The sequence below is a fragment of the Zonotrichia albicollis genome, chromosome 2 (assembly GCF_047830755.1).
Source record: "Zonotrichia albicollis isolate bZonAlb1 chromosome 2, bZonAlb1.hap1, whole genome shotgun sequence".
NCBI classification, from domain to species: domain Eukaryota; kingdom Metazoa; phylum Chordata; class Aves; order Passeriformes; family Passerellidae; genus Zonotrichia; species Zonotrichia albicollis.
This window is the reverse complement of record NC_133820.1, coordinates 97,391,987-97,418,111: the sequence shown is the minus strand read 5'-3', so window position 1 is coordinate 97,418,111 and position 26,125 is coordinate 97,391,987. Positions and strand designations below refer to the sequence as shown.

The 26,125-nt window shown below is 37.6% G+C and overlaps 1 protein-coding gene across 2 annotated transcripts in view; it reads left to right on the top strand.

Moving 5' to 3' along the window:
• The window catches only part of GABRG3 (gamma-aminobutyric acid type A receptor subunit gamma3), a 297,671-nt gene that overhangs the window by 151,525 nt on the left and 120,021 nt on the right, over positions 1-26,125 (top strand). For both annotated transcript variants that reach the window (XM_074535749.1, XM_074535750.1), the window contains 2 exons: positions 1,005-1,225; positions 3,556-3,638. In XM_074535749.1, coding sequence (XP_074391850.1) covers positions 1,005-1,225; positions 3,556-3,638 — 304 coding nt within the window. The remainder of the gene's footprint in view (positions 1-1,004; positions 1,226-3,555; positions 3,639-26,125) is intronic.

Here is a 26,125-nt window from a genome sequence, read left to right as displayed (position 1 = left end):
AAGCCCTGTATTAGCCCCTGCTGTAGAGCACGCACTTTGTGCCACATCATCAAACATCATCCCTGTCACAGCCAGCCCTGTGGTATTGGGAGGGTGTTGCATGATGGACTCGGATGTTTCCCTGAGGTTCAAAAATAGAGCAGTCCATTATTCATTTTTCAGTCTTTGAACAGAGGAAGAGGAACACAAGCAAATGTAGCATGACCTTTTCCAGCCTCCGGTGGCTTGAATTCACAACTCAAATACAAAATTAAAATACAATTTCTTCCATGGGGCTTAAGTGTATAAACCATGGTGTTTATATGTTCATCTGTATAATTTTGTCTGTCCATGTGTACTTTAATTTCTGCATTTATATGTACTATGATGGCTTACCTACAGGAACAGAACAGTAAAACATGGAGTAAATGGAAGGACAAATTTCATGTAAATTAAGGTATTAGCATATTCAGGGATGAGTGTTCAGCTCTTAGAATCAGGGTCTGTAAAGGAGCACATGCCTGCCTTTTCACTCTACTGCAATGTGGCCTGAGAAAGTGTGGCTGAATAATTGGTAGCAAATTATTTTATTGCATTTACACAACCTCTTCCCTAAAAAGCATTGCTATAATCAGGGGAATTTACTATTCTCTGGCTTATGTCTGTTGGTCCTGTTCATCTTTCATGTCTCTTACCGGTTCTATGACAAAGAAGTCTCTGTAAATTATACCTTTTAGCTGTGACTTTTCAGAGACAATGAAAAAGAATGTGCTAATGCTGAAATTGTTATGGCACAGGACTAATGGAAGTGAGATGTTTAGCATGTTTCATTAGGCAGCTAGATATAAAAATAAAAGGGTGAAAAGAAATGGAAAAAAAAATATTCCTAAGGCAGTAGAAAAAGAAAACATAGCTCTATTGGCCAGAACATACCCTGTTGATCTACACCAGAACAGACTTAATCAAACACCAAATAGTGTGAAATGTGGAACTGATTTCAATTGATGTATCATGCTTTCTTGCAGGAATATCAAATTGATATATTTTTTGCCCAGACGTGGACAGACAGCCGTCTTCGTTTCAACAGCACCATGAAGATACTGACTCTGAACAGCAACATGGTTGGCTTGATCTGGATCCCAGACACGATATTTCGTAACTCAAAGACAGCAGAGGCCCACTGGATCACCACCCCCAACCAGCTCCTCCGCATTTGGAATGATGGCAAGATCTTGTACACCCTCAGGTGAGCACTTGGCAAGGTGCAGGGCTGAAAGCTTCCCCCAGCTCTGGTGTAGTAAGAGTAATTTTCAGCAATATCTTTGCTCTCCTCCGCTGTTTTCTTCCTGATGCGTATGTGGCCACGCTTTGCAAATATTTAATTATTCAGGCATAAGTACTGCTAAGTTCAAAAAACAAAGTCTTGTCTTTCTATGAAAACAACCTTGAGAAATAGGAAATAAGTCAGTCTAAATTGTACAAGCTGGGCTTTTTAGTGCTTGTAATAAAATCGGGAATATGTAGTCCCATAAAACCTGTCAAAAGCCTTTTTGATCGGAGTTAGATGCAGGGTTGGATAAAGCATTTTTAGATTCATGCTAATGCCAATACTTGATTCTTCAAATAAGTCATGCTGAAAGATAGTCTGTCACATCTCATCACAAGGGTGAATTACTGGAGGAAAGGCTTTTACAGTTTTCTAATCTTTGTGATAAAATCAACTATATGGTATTAGAAATACTGTATATATTTGCATTTTAAAAAGCCTGTGGAATCAAAATATGTGTTTACTTGTGGAAGAGATGAGATGTTCAGAAGGGAGTTTTGCCATAAGCCATGTTCCACAAGGGAAACTGTTTTAGAGATGTGCCTTTCACGCTACATTTTCTTCTGTGATTGCTTTCAGCCCTCCCAGTGCACCTGAGAGGGCTGATCACACTTGAAACTGCTGTTGGGGCTCCAGTACACAGTCTTTGGAAAGCAATAAGAAAGGAAATAAACATCTGGAAAAGCTGTTGATATTTCTAGTGACCTTCCCTTCATAGGCTTGCTCTACTGTGAAGAGCTATTGCTTATTGCAGTTGCCTTTAGCTGAAGAGTTTGGGGATTAAGGTGTCTGCTCCAATATTCTCTTGGTTGTGTTATTGGGGGTTTTTTTTCTCTCAGTAGATTTTGATTATGTATTTGGTTGGGTTTTTTTCCATGAAGTTCTGTTTCAGTATTTCAGGCCAAGTATCTACATAATAGTAGTTAGGCTTACATACCTCTCACTAAAGAAACTCTCTGTCAAATGGACTACAAAATTTGTCTAAACCAGCTAAAATTATGTTAATACTTGACCCATTGGAATGAGCATTTCTAGTTTGTGAAAGATGTTTTGAGTCCTTTTTGATCTCTCAGGTCGACCTCCTGTTTACACAGGAAAAGCTGTTGGAATGATCATTGTTAACACTGTGTAATTCAAACCAAATTCACCTAAGTGTCAGGATTGGTATGACGTGGAAGAGGTAGCTAGTGTATGCCCTGGTGCTGTCAGGTGTTGATGGATGTTATGTGTACAGGAGGAAGTGTACAAGGTGCAGTCATGTTCCATCTTCTTCCCTGCCCCTTTTAGGGTGTGAGTGCCCTCCTGCTGCAACGCTGCAAATCCTCTTCTAGTGGCAGTGCAATCATTTAATAATAAGGGCAATTTACTTCAATAATTAAATTCCTCACAGGTGACCTGTTTCAAGACAGTTTTTCTCTGTGCCATCCTGTATCTGAGACACAGACACCATATCTGAGACACACTTTCACCATAAAGTTTTTAATCTTTTATCTATTTTCTAAAAGGAAAAACTCACATAGCCCACATGCATTAATTCTGTCATGAAACTATGCAGCATTTTTTTAAAAGACTCTACAATAAACTAGCACTTAATTCAATTTCCCTGAGTAAGTACATTCACTTTTTAGGCTATTAGACTGAAGATTATTGATTTTTATCATTAATTTTAAAATTGGCTGTGTTTGTAGCATACTTTGTTTTAGGGATGTCATGTAAAACCAGCTTTCAAGTAGAGATGAAGATGTTTTTGCTGATCTGTTTGTTGCATCTGTACAATAAGAATGGCATATAGAGATTTATTAGGTTTTGGAGAGACAGCCTGAAGAAGCTGAAAGAATTTTAAGTTCACACTATAAGTACACATGGAGAATGTTTTTATAAGTTTCTCTCTGAAGTTCAGATTTTGTGGAATTGCATACAACATGATCCATATTTCCTGTTATTTTTGTAAAGAACAGTTGTTTTCATCCCAGAACCTTCTATGATGAATTGTGTAGAGAAACACATATGCACAGATTCCCTGGGATCCAGAAAGTCTTGATCATGTGTCTGAAATTATTTAAGATAATTGTTGTTGCTTTGTATCAGGCTTAAATAGCCAATGAACAATCTGAAAATATGGTTCTTTCCTTCCAGGCCTTACTTATGGATATCAAAGCATTTTTGCATGATGCTTAAGGTTTCCCTGCCTCCTGCTCTGGCTATTGCCTGTACTGGCACACAGTAACAGACCCTTGGTTTCTTCACAGGCTTACCATCAATGCTGAGTGCCAGCTGCAGCTTCACAACTTCCCCATGGATGAACACTCCTGTCCTCTGATATTCTCCAGCTGTAAGTGCTTCTTTGATGCCTTATTCCTGTGTATGCAGGGGCATGAGTTTAATTCTGATTTCTGTCAGGTTCCATAACCAAAAAAACAGGTTCCATAACTGGTTAATTGTTCCATAACCCATGTAAGAAGTGTAGGTTTCCTCAAATATTTAGGGAATTTTTGTTGTCCTCTCTTGCACTTCTGATCAATGGACTTACGACATGAAGTCTCCTGCAGATTTACTCTGTTATTTTTATTAGAATCAGACTTTTTAGCTGATACCATAGTCACAAACTCAGCAGATATTCCTACCAGTCTGTGCCATGTTAATTTATACAATCACTTGACATTGCAAATGAGAATTGAAACCACAGTTTTCTGGCAGAGGTGCACAGCATGGGGACATGCCCAGCAATCTCTGAACATCTGAGTTTATAGCACATAGCCTGGTAATGCCTCTCTGTTTCATAGTAAAAGTAAATGGTGCAGCTACTGTAAATCTCATTTTCCTTTTATTGCTCAGCTTTGCCAGCAGTCTCAGTGTTGCGTTGTAGGTTGTGTTGCTGGCATATTTAAAACCTTCCTAACAGACAAAACAAATATATGGGAAGATGTATGGAAAACAAAAGTCAGGTGAGTTAATCCTGGGGTCCAATATTACTCTGAGAAGTTATCTTCATACTGATTCATTTAGAAAACTTTGAGAGCTGTCTGTTCATAGGAATACCTGCACAGTTTTGTAATCCAAAACCACACAATGCAAAGGTTTTAAAAACATTTTTATAAGGATCTCCACAAAAGATTTTAATCTTGACAATCTATAAGACTCAGGATATGTGTTCTTCAGAAAATGAAAGGAAAATGTATAATTTTGTCCATCTATTTAGAAACGAGATTATCTCCCTAATCCCTTTTAAAGTGATAGAAGAATAACACTATTGAATATTTTCATAATAAATATGCTATTGTGATGGTATATATTTCTGTTTATAAATATTATACAAACAGTGATCCACAATCACAAAACAGATTTTAATTTCTGACCCAGGATTTATTTTTCTTTTTACCCAGGAATTAAAAAAAAAAAACTGTCATATAAATATCTCCCTGTCCTCTAAAATTCTCAAACAAATTCTCAAAAACCTCTATGTTGCCAATTTTTTGGTTTTTGTATGTTTAGGTGAATCTGGGCAGAAGTACACAGTTGTTTGCTTAATTCAGGTGTGTGTAATAGATGCATATTCAACTACAAGAGGCAGATAGCTCCTGAAGGAGCTTTCCTGCTCATGAACACTTGTCACTGAACTCTATGCACCTCAGCTATCTTTAGTTACCACATAAAACTGCTCCTGTAGCAATCTGCTGTTGTTTTGTTGAAGAGCTGGGAAAGGTTTGTGAACTTAAAAATCAAATTCCAGAGATTTAAGGAAACCTACTAAAATTTTGGTTGAAGTCCAGAGACACTAATTAAACCACATAAATTCTAGTGTTCCTGTGATAGCAATATCCAAAGAAAGTGAACTCCAGTAAACAGGAAGTCGCTTCAAACCTTGCATTCCCTAATAGCTAAATGTTGCTAAATGGAAGTAAGTTATGCTCTATGGTTTTTATTGAAAGAGAGAGGATATCAGTGGGTACTTCAGCAGGCTCTGCTCCATGGCAAAGTTTCAAATACACTTTGCAAATGTTCCTCCTAATTTTGATCTATTAGCTCATAACATTTATGACCTCGGAATGTACATGTATTTCCATCAGACATGTACTACTGTCTATGGAGATGGAGATTACATTGGATAAAGCAAAATATGAATGTGTTGCAGTTTCTGTGTATGTTCTTTGTAGTTTCTTTCCAGATGGAGGATCCTGTAGAGGAATGTTAAAGTAATATTCTATAGTTTTGTCAACATTTTTGGTCATGTTGACTACATGGGTTTATTTCTTTAGATTCATACTGAATTACATTTTTTTCCCTGAACAGTTTTAATGCTGCTATTGCCATCATACAGGACATCTCCTGTATGATTAGTTTGTTACATAACTCACTTGTATTTTCATTCTTGTGTACATTCACAGCAGTCTCTAGCTAGACAGCACTCAGTGGGACTCAGGAAGTGAATGTGTGAGTGAATGCATGAATGATTTATTACTGCCTTCTATGACAAGTTTCTGAAGGGACAAGCTGATTAGGGATTCCAAGATGTATGTCTTTGAATGAAATAATAACCTTTGTAGAATTCACAGCTCAGCTCTGCTTCCCCCTTCTTCCCTTCCATTTGCTCCTCAGCACACAGACAAATCTTTTTAGTTTCCACTGTAGGCAGACACAAAGAAGCACAAGTTTCAAGAAATATTCCACACACCTCTGCACACAGATGAAGTGTAATATTTGAAATGTATGACTTTTTATATAAATTTCCCTTGATATTTCAGAAATAATGAAACTCATCTTAAATTTTTTTCTAGAATATTTACCTCTAGTGCCAGCTAATTCGCACCTAACCCTTTTGTTACTCTGGGGACAGTTGATGTTCCTCAGTGGGAATGCTGAGCTCTACTTCATCTGGTTGCCAGGATGAATAAGGAAAAAGCAGTGGCTTATAAAAAGGACTCATCTCAGTGTGCTAACAGTGGTTACACCTACCCCTCCCTGTGGTGAATCTTGTTCAAGAACAAGTTCCTAGAGCTCTCTAGTTTCTTTTGCAGGACTTAAAAAGTATTGACATAATCTGAAGCTCTTCAACCTGTGCACGTTTAGTGTGTGGGGTGACATGATGAGGTGACTCATCTGGCATATCAGGCCTTGTGGTCAGTGTGTGTCTGCAGTTGCTGTTCTTGTGTAGATGTGCACTCAGCACACTGTTATGGAGAAGTTGATCCCAGTAACAAAATGCAGGGCTGCTGTGCCATGTGGCAGTTTGTGTCTGTTCCATTGTGATTGGTTTGATCAACCACATGTGCCAAGCAGGATTTCTCCCTAACGAGCTACAGTAAGGCATGGTATGAATGTGCATCTCCCTGTAAATGTGAAGAAAGAGTCAATGCTGTGACTTCATTGCACTAAAGCAGTCTTGGATACATTTTGCTCTGTATAATCACTCTTCATATGGTTTTAAAGTACTATATGCAACTACGTAAAAATATTCTGTCACTGTCATTCTTCATTTGGGTTAATTTATCCTCCTGAGCCAAGGGAGGCTGCTGTGCTGCTTTTGGCACTCAAATAGCACATTAAACTGTCTTAGTTATCTCTATTCAGCATTGATTTGGGCATTTTGGAAATACTCACAGGATGCTGCCGTAAAACTTAGTTTATTGAGGTAGTTAGGATTCACATAAACTTCAGGAAGGATGAGGAGGTGTTCTGTCTGAAGGATGATATCAACACAAGAAGAAATAAATAAAACACAAGCAACAAAAGGCAGACTGGGAATGAAAAGTTAAGCACATTAATTGTGAAACTTCTTCTGCAGGGAACTGTGGGTGCTCAAATATTATAACGACTCACAAGTGTTTGAACAGAGCACTAGAACAACAGTACACTGGGAGCCATCAAGCATAACAAGGTCACTCTGTAGTAACAGCCACTACTTTTTTATTCTGAGGGATAAGAGCATTACAGATTAAAGAGCAGGAAAAAGGGGCTGTATGGCTAAGCTACTTGAAAGAACTCTTCGGCATTAGAGTTATCATGTGATTGTTTTCTAGCAAGCTTACATGGTTTTAGTTTTCCTTTTTCAGTCACTGGTGAGACTGTTGAATGTTCTGGATTTTCTTGATTTGAGGGGACTAAGCATGCTGTAAAAATAATGTGAGAATGTTTGCACCCAAAGCTGTGTAGCAGTTAATTGTTTGAGGTCTTCATTTTTTCCAGACCAGCAGAAATCTCCTCTCCCCATACATGTGCTCAAGATTAACTTGACTCTCCTTCAGGTGACAGCATATGAAAGCCATGACAAAATGAAGCTGATAAGTCCATTACACCTTGTTTTGAGCACCTGGTCAACTGACTTTTTAATGATGTCCAAGGAGGTTTGTGGTGGGAATGTGTGCTAGCTGCATACCTGAGGTCTGAAACAATCTGTAAGGCCATGCCTGGGGCTTTACCAGATGCAGTAGCACTGAGCTGCAGTGCAAGATTCCAAAATAAAAAAAAAGCAGGTGACCAAATTGACTAATGGTTTTTCACTGGTTTATTTTTCTTGCTGCTGTTTTGATCAAACTGCAGATACAGTTGTTCATTTTTCAAAGCACCTTTGACTTAGACAACAGAGATTATGCACCCTTCATAGGCAATTACTGACCTGCTCCCTAGTGAGAAGGTCTGGTGTCCTGAGCTGCCCATTATTAGAGGGATGGCTGCAAGACAGGAAGAGGTGTGCATGCCCAGAATGCCATTCTTACTGCAAACACCAAAATACTTATACAAAGGTTCACAAAAAATTCAGTTACTTTTAGTTAGTTTAAAATAGGAGAAAGCAAGATTTCCAGCTATTGATGGTCCAGTTTGTTCAGTCATGACTTAAATGAAATAATTTTTGCATTTTAAATGTCAGAGTTGTTTTGGGGTTTTTTAAAGTGGCATACAAAAGCATAGCAAGTATTGCAGGAAAAAAAAAAATGGCAGGAAATGTGCAATGCTTTTAAAAGAAATTTATCCAAATCTAACATAGTGCTTGAAAGGAACAGATCCCATTTTTCTAAATATAAACTCAGTTCAATCAAATGTTCCCCCTTTGAACATGAAACCTCTTATGGATATGCAATCAGTACTTTGAGCCTTGTATCATTAATTTCTAACACAACTAGCTGTCATCACCCATTTTAATATGTTTCTCCTAGCCTAGAAAAGTAATTGCTGGTTTTGTGGAATGAGCTGTGCTTTGTTTCATCTCCTTTGTCATCAGCAGAGTCATTAATACAGTCTGAGGGCAGAAATTTACTTCTGATGAAGAACAGGCCAGAAGGAGCACAGCTTAATGTTCATGTCTCAAGAGGAGTTTCATTAAAGATGCTGGGAAGGCATTGTAATGTGCAGAAAGAGCTTTAATCCAGATCTGAATTTCCATCTGTGCTTTCTGTAATGGACTGAGCCAGATCATAGGGCATCAATGGAATTCTTGAGTGATGAGCATATTTTAGCTATTGCCACTTTTCCTCTCCTTAGAAGGTAGTAATATTTGTATGCATCCATCCTTCTCTTCAGAAGACTGTCTTTTTCAGAGAGTAGTCAATATAGAGAGGTCTTACAAAGAAGAAAAAATAAATATATTTATGGAAAATTTGTCCTTTGAAGTTTCCTCCCAAGCTCTGTATTTAGCATATGACTTTTGTCATATATGCCAATTAATGAACATAATATGTGAAGCATATCTGTGAGACATCCCTCCTCCTATTCATCTGCTAATTCTTCTCTTACACAGGCATTTCCATATCTTCTTATTTCACTTCCCCTCTCTTAAACTGTTTTAATTACACTTTTTTTTTTTTCAAACAGCTTGGCTAGTGTGCAAGACAATATTCAAGGAAAATTTGATCATCCCAAAGATTTATGAGGTGTGCATGGCTCAGTAGGGATCTTCTTTGCCTTTGTTAGCCTGTGAGCATTGATGTTTCTAAGCATTTTTTCCTGAGGTACCTATGCCTACAATGACACCAGGATACAGTGAATTTAAAATAGATGATAATCTTATGCAATTTCATTTCGTCATTCCAGTAGCTTTTCTGAATGTATTCTGCTACTGCGTTGCTCAGTTTTAACTCTCCTTAGGTTTCCTTAAAATTCCCTAAGGATGTTTCTTTTTTTTACCTAACATAAGTTAGATTCCCAGGGAGTGTTGTACTGTTTCCTGGTGAATCAATATTGGAATATTTATCCAATTTCTTGACTACTCACTACTGACTAATTCACTACTGCTTTTCTCTGTGTGACTCAATAAATTTCTCAATACGTAAGAGACACTGCATTAAGTATCTTTAGATTTTTATTACTCTATTTTATAGCCAAGGCAAGACTCATAATAATTATTACAAGTTAATTTTTATTGCAAGTTCTGCTAACTTTTATCGAATTTCTCAAATATGACGTATTTTTATGAAACTGTTCAAATTTCATCCATGATGTTATAGTACACTCAGTACTAAAATAATACTTTCTACATTAAATTTATGGTAGATTTGTGCCAAATTGTAAGTATTATTTTGGCACTACTGTTTCTGTTAGCATTGTGTCTCATTGTTCAAGGTATATTAGTGGCACCTTTTTAAACATTTATGGCTACAAATTTATGCAACATGTTGTAATGAAAGTGTACTATTGGTATTGCATCTGACAACCACTAGTACATAAATTATATTTCTTTGGTAAAAAATGCAGTGAAACTCCCCCAGGGTCATGGGTTGACTGCTGCCTCCTTAGTGATCAGGCAGAACTGAGGGCCCTGGTTCATTCATGTTAATTCATTCCCATGCTCCAGTTCCTCACAAAGAGCTAAGATTTTGTACTGGTAGCAGACCAAATCTCTCCCTCCTTTTATAGTGAAATTTTTCTCCACAAGATTGAAGGCTCCTCTGGAGAGGGAGCAGCTGCCATTACTTCCAGTGAAAATGAAACCCTAGAGTAAAATTACAGTAAGTGCTAATTAGTGAAGCCTAAAATGCTTAACTCATGATATCTTGGGGCCAGCACAGTCTTCCAGAGACTCTCTGGATTGATGGTAGGCTATTCCAGGAACCTGGCATCTGCCCCAGTTTTGCAGCCGTCTTCCAAGGATCCTCAGCATCTCCGTTTGCCCTGCACAAATGTCTGAGGAAGATGGGATGCCCCTGTTATCAAACAAACTCTCTAGGCAACCTGCTTCAGAGCAAAAAAGGTGCCGTTATTCCTGGATCTGAAATTTAATATAGGCAATTGTATTTCATGGACAGGACCCCCCCAGCTCTTACTTACGCTTATACAAGGAGACTGGAAGTCTTAAAAATCCCAGGTGCAGTCTAGCCTTTCAAAGCAACCAGTCTTATTTTTCTGTATTTTCTATAAGTACAATTTAAAAAAAAATCAGCCTCAAAAAATTTTAGAAAAGGAAAAACCTGCTTGAGAGCCAGTTATTTTTGGCAAGAATATATGTAGCTAAGTTGTGCTTATGGTGTCAGTTGACAATAAGAGAAAGTGCTGAAGCAAGATGTGGCTGATTGCATATCTGAAAGCTGAATGTATCAGCAACAGGCCCTGGAATCTCTGCCATGTGATAGTCATTGTTAGTTCCCATGATTTCATCACAGATCTTAAGATATTCAGTGTGTATTTGTAGCTAAAACCCCTTTAAGCATCTCATCATGTGCCAATGTGAATCTGTTCTTTTTATCTTTCTTTTAACCAGACATTTGACAGCGTGACAAATGCGCCATTGGCAGAAAGAAAATAGTTTTTACCCTCAAATATAATATAACACCTATTACGAACTTTGTGTTCCTGTTACTGTTAGCTGCTTATTTAGGTCTTTGATAATTGGTTTTCAGATTAATCTGATCGTTAGGGAGGGGCTGGTCCATTAGCTGTGGAGCAGCCCTACACTTGTAAAATCTGATAGACAGAGCTCGTGTTTGTGATATTTAGAGCACCAGGAGGAGACAGACAGAGTCTCTTGCAACGTGTTTTTTTAGCGTAAGGAATGGCTGATTTTGACACACTGTAACAATTATATGACTGGAAAATGTAGCCGTGTTGTCCCAACCTGTAGCCATCCATGACTTTTAGTCATGGTTGCCCAGCAGGGACGGGACAGGAAGGTGATGCAAGGGTTCCCAACCACACCAAGAAATGGACAGAATGTCTCTGGAGAATGGCCTTGACTCGGTCAGCAGCTTATGGGTAAGATTTAAAGACCAGGATAATAAGGGGAACCTTGTGAACCAGTAGAAATCCCTGGGGTACTGCCGTCAGGGACAGATCTGACAGATGTCTAAGGGTGCTTTCCATCGATTGCAAGAATTCTTGATCCCCAGGTGTAAGAAATCAGGCAAGGGTCTTTCATAATTATCTTAATTCTTGAAGAAATTTCCAAAGATACCTTCCACAATTCATGCTTCACTGTCTGTGCACAGATGTTACTACATAGCTTATTTGGTATTCCTTTCTTTGCAGTGCTGCAAATGCTGATAGAATTAACTGCTTTTATTCCTTGTAGCCTCCCTTAATGTAATTGAAATGTACCTCATAAAATATTACATAAAATATGAAATTACAAGTCCAGGTAGCCCCTGCTGAGCAACATAAAGTTGCAACATATCCTTTCTCCTACTCTAATTTGCACATTTCCAAAGGCAAAAGACAAACTTGATTGAATCCAGAAGGTTCTAGCTATTTTACATCTCTAGTACAATACATTCCATATTTTTAAAGAAACAATTGCTTTAGTGGTTTTAAAGAGTGTATCAGAAAAAAAATTGATTGTGTTATTGTCTTCCATAGTCACCTCAGTGGCCACTGTAAAAATTAAAAATTACAGTAATTCATCTCCAAACCATGAGAACTGTATGTTTGAACTTACTGGTCTTCTTATAAGAAATGAAGAATTGCTGCAGAATTTCTTCAAAGGATAAAGAAACCTTTTGGGATTTTGAGAAACAAAAGGTAACAAACCTGTGTCAGATCCAGAACAAATACCAAGTAATGGAGAAGAAGAGAAAATGAGAATGAAGAGAGACCAGGGCTGCCAAGGTCAGACAGAACATCTGCAGTACTCCACAGAAGTGTAACAAAAACAGTGAATATTGACTCTCAAATTAAACTCATCATTAAACAAGCTGATGCTTGTTACTTTTGCCAGGCTTGGCTGAGAGGTGAGAATGGAGTTAGTAGAAGCCATTAAGGGTTTACTTGTAACAGACTCAAAACATAAGATGAAAACATCAAGTCCTCAACTCATTAGCCTTGTCTTGTCAATTTTATTTACTTTTAACTCCACCTGGAAAAAACAAGGCAGCCTGGAAACATAGAATAAGGTCCCATCTTTTCCTTGCTTCTGATGCTGAAAAATTCATGGAAAAACAAAAGCATGTCCTAAGTGCTGATGGAGCTGGGAAAAGAGAGTGAGGCAGTCATGCAGCTTTGAGTGTTGTTTTCCTCACAAAGCTAGAGGACCATCAGGGAAATGCCCTGCTCATCTGTTCCTCTAAGAGAAGCATTGCTGAAGTTTGCCTGGCTGTATCCCTTGCTATGAAGTGCAGGTCAGTCTCCTTAAAAGGGATTAACTTTGTGTAAAGGGCATGCTGTATGACAGATAATAACATTTTAATCCTCTTCTATAGTTAGGTAGCATATTTTTCTGTCAAAACAATATAAGATGGGGTTATGCCTTTTCCTACCACACAGCCCCTCAGACAAACAAGTGATAAGTTTTAAGGGGGGGAAGTGAGAACACACCTCAAGACATGAAATGTAAATAAATTTTTAAATAAGTATTTTTATGTTCTCCCATAGGATGTAGATTTTTAGTTGGTACTTTAAGAAACCCTGCAATTTTGTGTATCTAAATAGAGAGATTATTTCTGTGGAATGGAAATTATGTTATGATTTAATGTTTGGTTAGCCATGCATATTAAAAAGTAATTTATTTTACCCTAATTTTTTATAATGTGACTTCTGGCAATTTTGCTGCTAATCTATTAAAACTCAGGAAGAGCTGATTATTCCATAAAATCTTTCCATCAGTTTTAAGAAAATAGAGAGGCATGTAAATTGAAGAAAAAGTTCACGCTGTTCTGAGGTGATTTGCCAAATCAACAGCTTGTGCAGGGGACACTGAGTTTCCTTTCTAGCTCTTTCTACCTGAGCTTCTTTCACAGGAAGGCCAAAGGACTTTCTTTGGTGTGTGACTTTATGGGGCAGGAGAATGGGGTAGGAGAATCTGGGAGCTCAGAAGTTCTCCCAGGTCTCTCAGTTGCTGTACCAGTTTAATCAGATTATTTGTTTCATGTAGTCTGTTGCCTTTGCTCCACTTGCATTGATGTCTCTTGATAAGCACTGGGAAGCAAGGCCAACTATACCTGTCTCTTCTGCTTGGCGAGCCCTGAGTGCATCAGTGCATGGAAGGTCCCAGTTAATGCCTTTTTTTTTTTTTTTAACTCTGGGAGCCTCATTTGGCTTCAGTGTTTCTTCTCTAGAAAACAACCATCAGTGAAAAAACAAGACTTTTATTAAAACAAATCTGATTATTGGGAAGTGGAATGAATTGCAGTTCACAGTATTTAGGTCCTTCATCAATATCTTTCTATTTTCATCCTCAGCAACACAGTTTAGTACAAAAACACATCAGAGCTGTTCCATGCTTGCCATGGATCTCTTTTGCAAGAAAACAATGAATGAGGTTCCTAGACTTGGTCCCTAGATCAAGGTATTTTATACCATGCCCAGGATATATTAAAGCTATGCAAACTCCTAATTGAAACTGTTGTTTGACTAGAGAATAAAATAATGTGTATGAAAGGCTAATATGAAATTTTTAGGTGGACATATTGGACAAAAAGATCACTCCTGATCTCACCATCTTCTGCTCTACTTTTGTCCCTTGACAAGAAAACAATCCGCATAACAAGAAAAAAACCTAAAAAAATAATCTGTGCTCTTCTTTCTCTCACAGACTGCCATCCTTCTACACATACTCACAGACACAACTAGAGGAATGAGAAAGGATAAGAAAAAATAGATTTAATAATTTTTAATCTTTTCATTACTTCCATGTTCTTGGTTAATAAGGTCACAAGTAATATGCTTGCAGCCAGGTAAAATTAAACAGGATGAAGGAAAGAAAAGAACAAATCCTAGTGTGAATCCTCCAAAATGGACAAACAGTCTGTCCTTTAACTTTTCTCAATGGAATATATGTCAATATTTAGTTAGGGCTTTGCGGTAGTCCAATGCTCCTATGCTTATAAGTCTTCCCTCTAACTACATTAACTGATTTGACATTTGAGTGTACATTTCGTATAATTGTGCTTTAAAAGTATTGTCTTCAGGGTTGCAGTGGAATAATCTTCATATCTCATGGCATTTGAACTGAAGAAGGCTGAACGTTAGAGCTCAGAGCTCATGAAGAAATTTCAAGGAATTTTTTTTGTTTTTTCATTTTAGAGGAGATTATTCCTGTGAATTTTTTTGGGGAACATACATTTTAACTTTGCCATGTTTTGGTCATCAACAGAAAGGCAAATCCATCATATCACAACCTGAAGTGCCTAACTCCTAAATATGTTTCGTTTCAAATCTCACCTTAAAAGGGCAATGGAAAGATTCTCCATAGATTTTTTTCATTTTGTTTCTACATGGCCTGATCACACAGTAGCTGTTTTACAGTTTTTAAATTATTTCTGTCTCTCTGATTTTTTCACTCCGGAAGGTACAATCAATATGCTTATTTTAGTTCAAAATGTATACCTAAAGGAATAGTAGCTATTTTGCAATTACAGTACTATCTATGTATTTCTATGAAAGAGGGCAAAAATACCACTTCTTTAGGGAAAAAACTGGTAGCCATTTAGGGTACTCACTATTGTTGATGTTCTAACTCTGGAAAATTGGTCTTTCTAAGTTCTTCTAAAGGAAGAAAAAGCAGCAGGAAATGCATGTTTCTACCTTACAGGTATTTTATTCCTGTATTGATTGACTTGAAATGAAGCTGCTAGACCAAATGAGCATGGAGAAGTTTGTCTGTAAGTGATAACTTTCAACACAAGGGAACTTTGAGGTCTGAATTGTGTATTTGTTCACAGCAGTTGTCTGAAAAATCAGTATTTCAGTAACACAACACTGCTTGCCTCTGGCAGTCAGAGAAGACAACCACAAACTCTTGGATAAATATCTCTTATGATTAAAAGAAAACTGAGATATCCAAGTGGTTTATAACATTGGATTTCCTTTCTTTCTGTTTGTCCCCAACACCTTTCTACAAAGTCCATACCTGAAATCTTTAGAGCTTTTCTTTTCTAACCAACATGACACTGCAGAAAGGAAGATAAAAGGCTGTTCCCAGCAAATTGCAAATCTCAAAGTTGTCTGGGAGATTTGTACTGCCTGTTTCTATTGATTTATGTGCAAAATATAGCAACATTTCTTATGTAAAGGCTTAGCAGAACTGACATTCAAAAATCCTGGTCTGTGGTGCTAGCAGATTTCAAAATCAGCCTGCTGGAACTGGTCACTACTTGTATGGGAGTTTCAGCAGGAAAACTGAGGTATTACTGTGATTCCAGAATAACAGTCTCCCTTATATCTGCAGTCATGTTCACTATGATTTGTCACAGCCACCAAAGGGTGTCTGCCCTCCAGTATCTTGCATAATTGCATGTGCCAAAGCAAAGCACATTAATGGCCAGTGCATGTTTGTCGTCTCTACTGGGCAGGTACTGTACTGAAGTGCATCATGAATTAATGTGGCAATGGTCATCACCTGAAGTGGGGGAGGTTCTGACTTGATAGAAGGGAACAAAAAATCAGCAAGGACAATCAAGCATTGGAGAAAGTTTTCTTAGAGACATTGTGAAATCTTTGTCCTTGAAGGTTTTTGAGATGCAACTGGAGGAAGCCCTGAGACACCTGGTGTGAATTAGTTTCAACCTTAATTTTATCAGGAGGCTGAACTAGAGATATCCTGAAATCCTTCCAATCTGATGGACTCTATTGTAACATCTTTTTTCATTCAAAACAATTTTTATTTAAAAAAACACATTTTTATATTAAAATATGCATTGTTCTTTATAGAGAAGTTCATTCACATTCAGAAGTACAAATATCTACTTGGGATATTTGGATAAGGGAAAACTATCTTTCCCTTAAATTGATTGTGTTTGTCTTAAAACACAATTGGCTTTCTTAAGGAACTCCCAGAAAGCAGGGAGGAGTTGGGAAAGAGTTGAAAATTGTTGCCACTTCCTATTTATAAAGATACATATTTTTAATGGCTGAATATCTAACTTGTTAGAAATGGTAAAGTTCTTTCTGTATTTTTTTACTGTACAATGGTTGTTGCCGCCAGTAATCACTGGTATATTATATGCAAACAAGGTAAACTTAATCAATATTTTGGGATTCTTCCAAAAACTGAAACAAACAGGCCATGTGTTCAAAAGCCAAGCAAAATACAGAATTTTTCCTTTTATTCCCCTTAGAGGTCTCCTCACTGTGCAGGAACTTATTTTCAGGTCCTTGGCATACTGGGTTCCTGTCATAGCTAATTCTTCCACCTGTTGGCTGCTGGCATTCACCACAGCAATACACAAGGGCTCTGACACTGTGGCAGCTCATTCTGCTCTGCTGAAATTAGACACTACTTCTGTTTTTTGTCACAGGTCAAACACAATATCTGTTGCACCTTTATCCCCTCAGAATCATCTCCTATTTTTGTAGCTTTCTCCAGCATCATCCTATGTCTGTCTTGTCTTCTATAATCTTTTCCTTTTTTCCTACCTTTTTTCTTCTCCTTTTTTGTCCTCTTCCTCACCCCCATTCATTTTTTTTCATTTTCTCTTTTTCCTTTCCCTCCATACTTTTTTCACTTCATCCTATTGTATTCTTCAACCCTTGAATATTTCCTTTATCCACCTACACAATTTTTCTTTGCACCCCCCTATTGTCTGGCTGTGATCCTTCTCCAACTGGCAAGAACAAATGTTCTTTTTAGCTTCTTCATTCTTTGTCAAAGAGCAGATAGGAGTTGAGAGGCTGAGGTTCGCCTGTGAAACTCTAACTGTAACACCTAGAGAATATATCTTGCTTGGGAGATCAGAGTGTGATAAGTGTCAAGTGACATTCAGCTAGACAATTATATACAATTAAGGAGGCAGAATCAAAATGCTGAGAGAAGAAGCCTGGGAAAAATAATAAAAATATTAAAGGAGTGGAAAATCTTTTTGTGATGCAGATGTTGACAGAGAAGAAAAATTATAATTTCTATGTTTGAAGAGACAGATCCAAAAAACTAGTGATACAAGGTAGAACCCCCAGGGATAAAAATTTGGAATTATGACTGAATTTCAGGATATCCACAGGAAACTTGCATTTAGGAAGTACTGAAAATTGGTATAGAAGATAGATCAAGACCAAAAAATAAACAGAGGAAGAAAATCTGTAGTTACTTTATTGTTCAAGATTCAAGCATAAAAAAAACCTGGAACAGTGCCATATACATAACTATCACACAATTTTAAAAGTTTCTGTGGATTTGTTTTTCTAAATTCTTTTCATAAATATCAGTTTTAATCATTCTGTAATGATCTGAAATGTCTGTGCTTTGCTGAAATCTGATCAGCTATCCCTAAAAAACTCTCAGTATTTTTCTTTCCAGCAGTTTTCTTATCATATACTTTTGTTTTGGTATTTTTTCACTTTAATCAGAAATTGTAGCAGAAGAGCTGAAACATTGTAAAATATATTTTCATGGTGTTCGTTCAATAAAGAGAGGCAAGGCATGGCAGAAATTTATCTCTAGAGGTTTTACCTCTGTAGAATTTCTGGACAACTGTAATAACTGAATGTGAGACTGAAATATTGCTCAGAGAGATGTACACTCTTCTCAGTGATGGTCAGAATGAAACCTTTTGCCATTCTGGAAAGTAATTATCACACAAATACTATCTTGAATGACAGACTGCAATTGCAAATTTGCATCATCATTTTAATATAAACTTCAGTTCAACATCATTAACTAGAAAAGGCACAAACCACTTTTGAAACCATAGGAAAAGCTAATACCTGTAATAATCAGAACTTAAAAGAAAATTCATAGTGACAGTTAAATCTCTCAAGGAGATTTATGCATGTTCTTTGAAAACATATTTAATTTATTTTAATTTATTTATTTTATTTCTTCTCACCTCTTAAATCAGGTTGAGATCACTTTTCCAACTATATAAGGTCTTGGGAAAGTGAAGAGACCTTTGTTAAGTAGCCTGAAATACTTTTGTACACCATTGAAGTGTCATTAATTTCAAGGCCTTTTTATTCTGTGTCTGTAGGATATTACTTTCTGTACAGCCTTGGAGGTTTTTAGGATATTCAGTACCAGACCTACAGAAATTTTGCAACTAGAAAGATTATTGAAATTGAAAGAACTACTTTATATGACTCTTTGTGTGAGATATATTTATCACAATCAGATTTCTAGAATAGTAACATATGAAATGAATATTGCTGAACTGTCTTGATCAAGAGGGTTTTTTTTCACAATGATTTGACTTTAATTTTTTCCTGAAAAACCCATGTAAAGTGAGTTTGGGACAGCATTTTTTCTAAATACAAAGCTAGAAATTTAACAGTTGAAATTACTTTCCTCATATAAATGATAAACTTTGAAGATGGTGATAGACATAGAGTAGATTTTGATCTAGATCAGAGTTTGATGTCACTTTTAAGGTTTTTTTTTTCCCTACTCTTTAAAATATTGCCCGTTCTTTCATTCACCATTGTGAATTATGTGATCTTACACACTGAAAGTAAAACAAACCCACTAACACATATACATTTAGCCTTGCACCAGGTTTAATATGACCTGGATATATGTAAAAGTGAATAAATCTCTAATGTCTTTGCTGTGTTTATGACAGTGTGTTAGTTTGGACATCTGTTACACTTCAGTACTGTAAGAAATCCACAAGGTCTGTACAGTAACAGTGCAATGCCAGAAAGACCTCAGGTTATCAGGTTGGAGGAGGTGTTGTGTTGTGTTAAAAGCAACCCCCAAACTCAGGGGTTGTCATGTTGTACACACATAAAATTCACATGCTGTGATGGCATAGAGGAGAATCTTAATCAGTTTAGTGCTGTGGATATATTCTTAATCGTATGGCATGGGACATCTGCTAAAATTCTTTGAATGCCAAAGTAGCTGATCAGTGAATCCATATAGGATTGTCACCAAAGCCCCAGCACTTTTTCTCTTGATGGCTTAAGCCTTGACTAATTTGTTTAATGTGAGCTGCCAACACCAAGATAATTGTGCCAGGTATCTATCTGATGAGAGTGGATATTCCATAGAATTTCTGCAATCACACTGTTATTTTCAGTTCTCTTCCTGCAAATGTGAGACTTATAAATTTAATTTTAAAATGGCAACCTGGGAACATCCATATTCTTGATTCCAGGAGCTGGGTTTTTAAGTGAAATAGCAGCTCCACCAGGAGAGGTTTTACACAGTGTGTGATTGGAGTTTCCAGATAGTAACAGAAAAGCATAGTATTCCTTCAATCACTGGCTTTGGTATTTCTATTCCCCTAATGTATTGAGTTTTCTAATTGCTAGGAAAGGTAATTTTATTTTTCACTGGGAGAAAAACATCTCACCCAATTACTACTTTTCTTCTATGTTGCCCAAGTCTGGATTGCTCCCAGTTTTGCCTTTGTGCATGTGATGTAGAATATCCAATGATTCCTGATGTTAAGAAATTACATTTTGAAGTTCATCATTAAATATTTAGAGGTCTGAAATGAATCTGGGGGTCTGGCTTTGAGTCAAAATATTTGTGTACTTTTCAGGATAGAATATCTAAAAAATAGCTGCCAGAATCAGTACCCTATAAAGTGAGGTACCCTATAAAGCACAAGTTCCTTCAAAGCACTGAGGCTGTATTTCTACCAAGAAACTAAAAACAAATTGATTTTTTACAGTGGTGGAAATGGGATAACAGGAACCTTAAAAGAAGTTTAATACAATGAAAAGCAAAATTCTGTATCTGAGGTGGAATAAACACTTTATATGGGGATTGGCTGCCTAGAAAGCAGCTTAGCAAACAAAAAGGGCCTGGACATCCTGGATAACTTCCTATAGCTGAGGAATTGTCAGATTCCATGTATCAGAGGGAACACAGAGATGAAATAATTTGAAAAAAAAAATCTCAGCATGGGGAAAAAGTAATTAATCTCTGAATGTGTTAAAGAAAGCATTTATTAGCAAACTAAAATCAAGCAAAGTTATTTAAAAATGTCAGCATATGAATGAAACATTTGACAAGTACTAATAGTGAAACAGAAAGTGGGCAATGCAAGAAGTGGGATTTTTTATCAAAGTGGCAAGAGTAAATGTAATCTTGCTATCTAGATTTACATTCATTTGCAAATCAAGTAGTTTCTATGAAAGAACACAGTATTCAAAGGAGGATTTGAAAACTAGAAATTGCTTTTTTATTTCTTCTTGGCTAGCATGAATAATGTATATCAAAAGGTTACGTCAACTATTATTTTTATTCTTTGTATTGAAATTAGATTCCCTATATCTATTCAACAAATTCATTCAGCTATTCAGTCTTTATCAGTTGTGTTATCTTCCACCTCATTAACCAAACAAGAGAGTAAAGGAGGGAATCAGGAAGAACAATCTTCAAAATTTATTCTGTTATTGCTATAAAAAAAATCTCTGTTTTTCACAAGTTCAATAATGATAGCATTGAAAGAGAAATTGAGAGAAATACCTGGTGTTTTTGTAAGTACAGTATGTCAAGATTAACAGAAGTTTTTGCTTGTAGTTTAGAGAAGATTCTGCATAACACATTTTTTCCTCTTTGCTGAGAGAAAAATTCTGTAAAGTTGTATAAGCCATAGAATTGCTGACAAGACAAAAATGATAGGAGGTTTTAGGAGAAAAACAGACAAGACAAACTCTCAAAAATTGGTGCCCCTCAAGAAGACTGGGGGAAATTTTTCTCCATCTTCTTGTCCTGGGAAATGTAGACTCTCCCTCAAGAACTCGTTATTATGTTCTCATTAGGATCACAGCAACAGCAGGTTTTCCTTTGTTCTCACTTTCTATGGGTCTTTTGTCATACATTTACTGTCATCTCTTGCTTTTTGTTTTCTTTCTCCTTTGCATCAGCTTACTCTTTGTTTTTGCAGTTATCCTGTGGTCAGTTTGGTACTACCAGGTACTACTTTCAGGCTGCTGCTTGGATGCTTCTGGCTATGCCTTCCCTTCTTTGTTTCCCTCTGGACTTGATGCTTGCCACAGGTGAAATGTTCTGCCCACAAAAATCAAAATCAGTACAGCAAGCAAATCTGGGAAGCATGGAAGCATCAGTCTCCATAATAATTACCACCTGCTACCATGGAGGATGAACTGAATGAACTGCCTTTCCATTATGATCTGGTGCTTTTCTCTGATGAGGTGGGCATTAGAGCTGGTGCTGCATGTGTGTATGTTAAATATAGGCTTAAAGTGCTCTACAGCTGTTACTCATCTTCACTATAATGAAATTCTTGAATGTATTTCATAGGTTTTTCTCTATGGTGTAGTTACTTTTCACTTCTTTTTTTTTTTTTTTTTTTTTTCTATTTTTGGTAGGTTTTTGTGGGGTCTAAATGTTTTTGGGGTGTTTTTCTGGGGAATTTTCCACATCAGTTTGTGTGTCTAAAATAGAGAGTGCTCAGACTTCTAACATAGTGTTTGTTCATAGAGTCATAGAATCATTCAGGTTGGAGAAGACATCTAAAATCAAATCCAGCCTTTTACCTAGCACTGCCAAGTCCATCACTAAGCCATGTCCCCAAGTGCCACATCTGCATGTCTTATAAATACCTCTAGGGATGGTGACTCAGCCACTTCCCTGTGCAGCCTGGTCCAGTGCTTAATAACCCTTTCAGTGAAGAAATTTTCTAATATCCAATTAGGAGATTAGACAAACTTCCTAACTGCAGCCATCACTGGCACAACTTTAGGCCATTTCCTCTTGTCTTGTAGCTTGTTGCTCAGGAAAAGAGACCACCACTGCCTACCTGCCCACAGCCTCCTTTCCCTTTCAGGCAGCTGTAGAGAGCAGCTGCTCCTTGTAAGAGCTGGGCTCCAGACCCTTGCACAGCTCATTGCCCTTCTCTGGACTGCACCTCAGTGTCTTTCCTGCAGTGAGGATCCCAGGATTGGACACAGGATTTGAGGGGTGGCTCACCAGTGCTGAGCACAGGGGGACAGTCACTGCCCTGCTCCTGCTGGCCATGATGTGAACCCGTGGCCTTCTTGGCCGCCTGGGCACACGCTGGCTCATGTTCAGCCGCTGTCAGCTCCCAGGTCCTGTTCTGTCAGGCAACTTTCCAGACACTCTTCCACAAGCCTGTAGCACTGCATGGTGTTGTGACCCAAGTGCCTGTGCCTTTGTTTTTCCATATGCCAAATAACACTGAAGGTTATTTCATTTTCTCTAAGCCAAAACTCGACAAGAAGCAGCTGGCCAGGTAATACTAATCACTCAAACACCAAACACCATATAGTCATATTTAATCCTTGTACTTATGGTGCATGTCAGTGTTCAATATCACTTTCTTTCTCTCATCTCCTGTGTGAGTGGCAGAAAAGATATTTTTATCCCATCAATAAGTTTTCTGTCTCAAATTCAATCAGGAGCAATGAATAAGAACTGATAAGCAATATATCACCTTGGCAGATATGCACTTGCATTTAGATATTTTTCTTCTGAGTAGCAAATAGAGGCAAATCTCACTTCAAAATACAGTCCAGATGATGGAAAACAGAAGTTGTCCCTGCATGTATATTCACGGCAAAAAGCCCCTCCCCTGTCCCCAAGTCAGAGGCAGTACTGTCTGGCAGCTATTACTGCACCTAACTTTTAGACAATGTTTTTCTCACTGAATTCCATCTCAAGGACATTTTCACCTATGCTATCCATAAAGTAGGAGATTCTTCAGTCATCTTCCTTCATCAAATCGCTACTTCCTGCTTAATAGCATTTCTCTTTCTGCTTTAAAGAAACCTTAAGGATTTAAGTCAAAATTTGTATGGGGACCAGGTGTTTAACTTAGCAGACACCTGGAATTTCACTTGTGTTCTATTCAGCCTAAAATAATTGCTCACTTCTTTTCCTTTTTTTTTTTTCTTTTTCAATGAGAGTCTTCTATGCATTCCATTATTTAAAACAAAATACCAAATGATTGTATTATGTGATAAAAAATAAATCTATATTTGTTCCTTTGACTGCTACAAGGAAGTGTGATCTGGACACATGCCATTTACCTAATCTGAAATACCAGTATTTCAACTGTTCTTCAAACTTTAGAGTCAGCACAGCCCATGATAAAGTGGGCTCTCTGAAAGGTGTTCACTATGATTCCTTGGGATCAGCTGATGAGCTCAACACATTGGCCTGACCTTTACAAGGATCCATTGTGGCCACACTGTCTTAACAAAGAAACCATTTTTTGCAGCGTTCTCAACTTGGATTCTGAACTGGTAATACTCAAGGTCATTCACAATCACTGCATTCATAGAGTTGTAGAAGAAAAAGCCTACCTTGATCACAGAGTCACATAGGAGGCGTTTTAATTGCGTCAAATCTCGTTGTATTGAAATCAACTCTTTGATTTAATTTCATTATTATCTTTCTTTCTTTAGCTGCCTCATAGCTGGCATTTTATTTAGTTTAATGGGATGCAGTCATTAAAACACTTGAATAGTAGTGCTTTGTTCACCTTGTTTTATGTCAGCTGTATGCTGGGGCTTAATCTAGTCTTGGAGAATACTATGTCCTGGTCTGATGTTGAGGTGTTGCTTTTAGAAGAGCTCTTTCCCACCCACATGCATGCACCAGCGAGCATAAAAGAGGTGATGTGGTTCTTTAGGGATGTGTGAGAGGAGTGAAAAGTAATGCCTTTTTGTCTACTTGTGGAAGTGGTGGGGTGATAACCATCTGTGGCTCACAGGGACAACTAAGACCAACTAAGACTGTGGTGGTTTGTGGATGAAGAAACTAAAGTAAGGCAATCTTTTATCAGGCTATGTGCATTTAGTCACAGAATAAGAATCTAAGGATATGCTTGGTTGGAAGGGAGCCATCAGGATCATCATGTCGACTCCTGCTCCAAAAGCCCCATCAAAGGCCTCAGAGTGTTGTCCAAATGCTTTTTGAACCCTGTCAGGCTGTACTGTGACCACTTCTCTGGGGACCCTGTTCCTGTGCCCAAAACCCGCTGGGTAAAAAAAGTTTTTCTGGTATCCAACCTAATTGTCCCCTGACTCAACTTCACACCATTCCTTCGGGTCCTGTCACTGTCACCACAGAGAGAGATTGGAACCTACCCCTTCTCTTCCCTTCATGAGGATATTGGAGAGTGCAGTGAGGTCTTCCCTCAGTCTTCTCTTCTCCAGCCTGAAAAAACCACATGTTCTCAGCAGCTCATCATAAGGTTTACCCTCCAGAGCTTTCACCAACCTCATGGCCCTCTTTGGATACTCTCTAATAGCTTAATGTTTCTTTTATAGAAAATACTTTCCCTGTAAATGAGTATTTTTTTATTGAAAACGCTTCATGAGGATTACATTAAAGTTGTTTGAACAGTATTCAATTGTGTATTAATTATACTGTCTCAAAAGACTTCTGACTTTTCTGTGTTAAAATTAGATGAGGATTCCTATTACATCTTTCTTAGGCATTAGCTAGCTAGTCACAGCTCTAAATTGCACTATCCAGAATGAGAGTGAGAATGGGCTAGTTGTTTAAAACTAGGTGTTTAGATTAGTTTAGTGTTTAGTCCAGCTGTTTCCAGCTCATCCAAAAAGTGAAGTGTTTTGTATCAATTTTAGAAAATTGATATGTGAAAAATGTTTTTTTTTTAAATATTCTGATGGGCAGAGGATATTCTCAAATGGTATAATTTCATTTTAATCAGCACTAATCTATTCAGATTTCTAGATGAGGACAACTGGGAAACACTTTGTCTTGCTGTGTTCTAATTCAGGATGAATTCATTAGACAGTGAATGTCTACTTAATGTAAAGAAAATGTTATACTGGTCTGAAAAATACTTCACAAAGTCATCAAGGTTCTTTGCTCATTCTTTGAACTCTACCTTTTACAGATTTAGTAACTTAGAGAATGGAGGAGGTGCTTAGATTATTTTTAACCTTCTCTATGTCTCTTACTGCAATACCCTGCTCTCCCTTTACACCAGCAAGATGTCAGGTTCTCTCTATTCTGCATCCACAGAGGGGCTGGAGAAATCCTGACCTTCATCAGTCACAGGAAGAAATTTCAGGACTGAATATGGCAGACAAACCTTTGTTCTACTTAGTTTGACTATTGAATTTTCTGGAGTGAATTGGGATTTTTGTTCCCTATTCCATACCTGACCTGCACCTACACGCTTCAGACTGGGAAATTCACTTTTTGCCTGAGTGAGCCAAATGCTTTCTCTTGTGTGATCTCTTGTGTGACTGTGTGCTGAATGACCCTGGCTGTGCTCAATAGAGGCCAGGCAGATTTGCAGAATGGAAAAGAATGGGAAGGGATTTGAAGCACTGTTCTGTCCTCACTTCTCTGTCACTGGATGTTTTGTGCACTCTGCTGAAACAGTGTGAGTAGGTCAAAATTTTCAAGGCACAAGGTCACCTTCTTTAAAAGGTTATTTCAATACATCAGCATGTGGATTTTAATAACCCTGTAGATAAGGGAAAAGCAGTCCTGCTCCAGATTGAAACACTGTCAGCCTGTTCCCATTCAGCTACTTATCAAGGGGCTTTTTTTCC